This window comes from Neophocaena asiaeorientalis, unplaced genomic scaffold, assembly GCF_003031525.2.
Source record: "Neophocaena asiaeorientalis asiaeorientalis breed wild unplaced genomic scaffold, Neophocaena_asiaeorientalis_V1.1 scaffold264, whole genome shotgun sequence".
NCBI classification, from domain to species: domain Eukaryota; kingdom Metazoa; phylum Chordata; class Mammalia; order Artiodactyla; family Phocoenidae; genus Neophocaena; species Neophocaena asiaeorientalis.
Window position 1 is genome coordinate 2,232,578 of NW_020185332.1, and position 3,850 is coordinate 2,236,427.

The 3,850-nt window shown below is 50.5% G+C and overlaps 1 protein-coding gene across 1 annotated transcript in view; it reads left to right on the plus strand.

Moving 5' to 3' along the window:
• The first annotated feature begins 3,644 nt into the window (after window positions 1-3,644).
• RBPMS2 (RNA binding protein, mRNA processing factor 2) overlaps window positions 3,645-3,850 on the plus strand; it is a 24,889-nt gene continuing 24,683 nt past the window's right edge. Inside the window, 1 exon segment of the mRNA XM_024735230.1 lies at window positions 3,645-3,850. This exon segment is cut by the window's right edge and continues 85 nt beyond it. Coding sequence (XP_024590998.1) covers window positions 3,645-3,850 — 206 coding nt within the window.

Genomic DNA, 3,850 nt, shown 5'->3' on the forward strand with positions numbered 1-3,850 from the left:
CAATAATCACAACCATCAAGAGCTTACCATGAACTCTTATATAACACACCCCTGAAGTTGTGTGCTAGTATTCCCATTTTAGAGATGAACTGATAATCTCACAACAGGGCTGTTCCATGCTTTCCCCACCATCCATGCCATCCACCAGTAGCGAGTTCCCCTAGTTCTTCTGAGCCTGTTTTCTAATCTATAACTAGGGATAGCAAGAACAATGGATTACAGGAGAAGGCATATTACCTGTCTGGGGCAGGAAGGAGTAGGTACTTTATAAATGCCAGCATCCTGCCCCCTTCCCTTCCTTAAACCTCTTGCACTCAAGAGCAGCTTAAACCTTATGTGCCAAGAAAATACAACTCAGATACACACCAGCCTTTGGGCCTCAAGGTCACCCTATCTACCTGCCTTTTTGTTGCCCAGACTTTCCTGATGGTGGGGGACCCGGGTTAGAATGGGGGGCCTGTCCTGAAGTAGCCAGGCATACCCTCAGGATGTTGAGTCCCAGGGTAGCATTTCTTAGGAGTGAAGCCATCTGACTCTTTTCCTTACCCCAAGAATGAAACACCAAAGGATAATTTATCAATATGTACAGGAAATCAAAGAGAAAGGGCCACAGGCACCAGATAACCCAGAGGCCTCAGGAATGGTTCACTGAACACCTGCAAATCATCAAGCTCTTTGCTGGAGGCTAGGGGGCTACAGAGATTGAGGGGTGAGGCTGTATTCACTAACAGGGTTTGTGGACATGTCACAGAGTCAGAGATTTTCCTATCTGGTAGCTGAGACTCCAAGACAAGGTATTTCCAGGCTCAAGAGAACATAGAGAAGGCACTCTGAGAGCATTCTGGAAAGGGAGTGGGTGTCTGGGAAGGGGGCGGTTCTCGGCAAAGGGAACAGATATGTCAGAAGCTCAGAGGTGATATGGAGCCTGGCTCTGGGGGTAGGGGGTGACACTGAAGAGGCTGCTAGAGGCTAGGTTACTAGGTCACAGTCGGGCAGTCCAGTGGTTAGGATTCTGCGCTTTCACTGGTGGTCCAGTGGTTAGGATTCTGCGCTTTCACTGCCGAGGGCACGGGTTCAATCCCTGGTTGGGGAACTAAGATTCCACAAGCCACGTGGTGCAGCCAGGAAGAAGAAAAGGAAAAAAAAAAGTACAGGAAGGAATGAGACAGTTGCTGCCTTCAAAGTGCTTAGGGCTGGTCACATACAGGAAGCTGTCCGAGGCATTAAGCATCCTTATATAAGGTGTTTCTTATGAAGGCAAAAAAGAAAAAATAATGCAAATGCCTAACAATAAGAGGTAAGTTGAATTACGGCACATCTAATGGGGGTTAGGCAATCATTAAAATTTATGACTCGAGAACTTAAAAAGAAGTGTTCATGATAGATTTAAGAAAAAAAAGGACGATTTAAACTGTTTGGCAGTTTTGTTTTTTAAAATATGCACAGACAAAAAGACTAGGAGGAAATATTAATAACCTTTCTCTCTACATGGTAGATTATTTTCTAAACTATTTTATAATCTTCCAAATATTCAACAATAAGCGTGAATTGCTATATCATCAGAATAGCAATAAATATCAGCTTCATGTACGGAAAAATATGGTGATGGGAGTCAACTGTGGACCCTGCATTATTTGTCACCACTTTTTTTTAAAGCACTTTATTTATTTATTTATTTATTTATCTGCACGAGGTCTCATTGCGACATGCGGGATCTTTTTTTTTTTTTTAAGTTGCGGCGTATGAACTCTTAGTTGCAGCATGTGGGATCTAGTTCCCTGACCAGGGATCAAACGCAGGCCACCTGCACTGGGAGTGTGGAGTCTCAGCCGCTGGACCAGCAGGGAAGTCCCTATTTGTCACCTCTCTGGGCCTCAGCTTCCTCATCTATAAAATGTAGACCTGAAGGACAAGATGAAAAATCCTTCCTCTTTGAAAAATTCAAACTAACTTCTAGAGGATACCGGAGTTTTGAAAATGGGCCAGGCTACTCTTCCTGGAACAAGTAGGACTGAGTAGGATGAATCTTGAGGAAAGGGAGTATTTGGATTGATGGGGGGGGAGGGTCAGGAAGAGGAGGTAAAGGAGGAAGAACATTGCTCCGCCAAAGTTGGAGACACACCTAATGGGAATATCTATACTAGGGGCAGGGAGAAGGGGTGTGGAAAAGAGCCAGACTGGACAGAGGCCTGTGCAGGATGGTCAGGATATCTGGGGGTTCACAGGTTGGCTCTATCTGGAGGTGCCAGAGGCGAGAAGTACCTAGAAAGCTCTGGGTAAAGTGAAGCACCATCATTCATGGCAATGTCCGATTCCTATAGGAAGCAGTTTCCCTCATATTAGGGCCTGAACGGAGTGTTGGCAGTGGAGGTAGTGGGAAGCCAGGGTGTTCCTGGCCTTGCCACAGCACACAGTGGTTGCTCAACAATTATTTACTAGATGAATGTCATTGGAAAAGATACTGCTTACCTATAGACCTCAATTTACTCATCTGTGAAATGGCAGGTTAGGAAAGATTATAATTGGGGAGACTTAGTCACAGGAACAGTGTATACTTCCATACTCCATACTCCTGTAGGGTAGTGCCGGCTCCATTTAGAGGTAGGCACACTGGGGCTCTGAAGGGTTGAGTCACTTGTCCAAGGTCTGGGGTCCTAACTGGTTCATGACTGCAAACCTCGCTTACCTCACTCCACCGACGCTGTGCGTCGCTTCCAACCTTAAAATCCAGGTACCACTACCAGGTTTAGCAGGGAAAGTCAGAACAGGAACCAGGCGCAAGGTGACAGATCACACCCAGAGACGCCAGGTTCTGGGCGGGGTCCCGCAGGACTCCCCTCACCTCTCGGCAGTGTCTTTCCCAGTCCCGACAGAGCCTCTGGCCAGCATGCCCCAGAGCTCGAGGGCGCGGACCGGGGCGCTGGGGAGGAGCCCAGTCCTCGAGCAGCTCCGCGGGACTCAGAGTTGCTGCGCTTTAGGCACGACCGGACGTGGGCGCGGGCTTTTACAAGGTGGCGTCAGGGGTCGGTCCCAGTCGGCGCGGGTTTTCAAAAGTCTGAGGAAAACCCAACACGGGACCACGCCCTTGAGACCCGCGGAGGGGAGTCACCACAGCCCCGCCCAAACCTCGGGCTCTGAAGAGGAGGAGGGGAAAAGGGGTGTGTGTGTGGTGTGTGTGTGTGTGTTTTTAAGCTGAGGGAGGAGAGGACCCTAGAAGCTGGGGGTGGATGGCACGAATGAAACCTTCTCGGTCATTTGAGGTGCACACCCTCCCCCCACGCCTCCAGGGGCTAATAAACATTTGGATCCCCAACACTCGTCTCCCCGCCCAGGGGAATTTGAGACCTAAGTCCCACCCTCTGGGCTGAAAGCCTGAGGCCAGAGAGGGGAAGTGATTTCCTCAAGGTCACGCAGCAAACGGCGCCCAGCCGAGGCCGAAGCCCAGGTGTCCGGCTCGCCTCGGCCATCAACCCCAGAACCGAGCCCCCAACAGCCCTACGCTGGGATGGCTGGATTTGGGGGTGAAATTGCGCCGGACACCCTATAACCCCAGATCAAAGTACAAGGCGGAGACTCCTTCTTGAAGCCGACCATCCAGGAGTCCCGCTTCGGGCGCCCCCTCGCGCGGGGCCGCCGGGGTGGGGATGATGAGGGACGAGGGAGCACGGGGTGCTCAGCACCCAGTCCCACCTCCGGCGGGCTGGGACGGCGCGGTGTGCGCGGCCCCTTTAAGAAAGTTCGCTGGGTGAGTTCATCAAAGTTTAAAAACTCTCAGTGGAGAAGGGAAAGGGGAAAGAGAGAGGGAGAGAAAGGACGAGGGAGAGAAGGGAAAAGCCCCGCCGGAGACTGG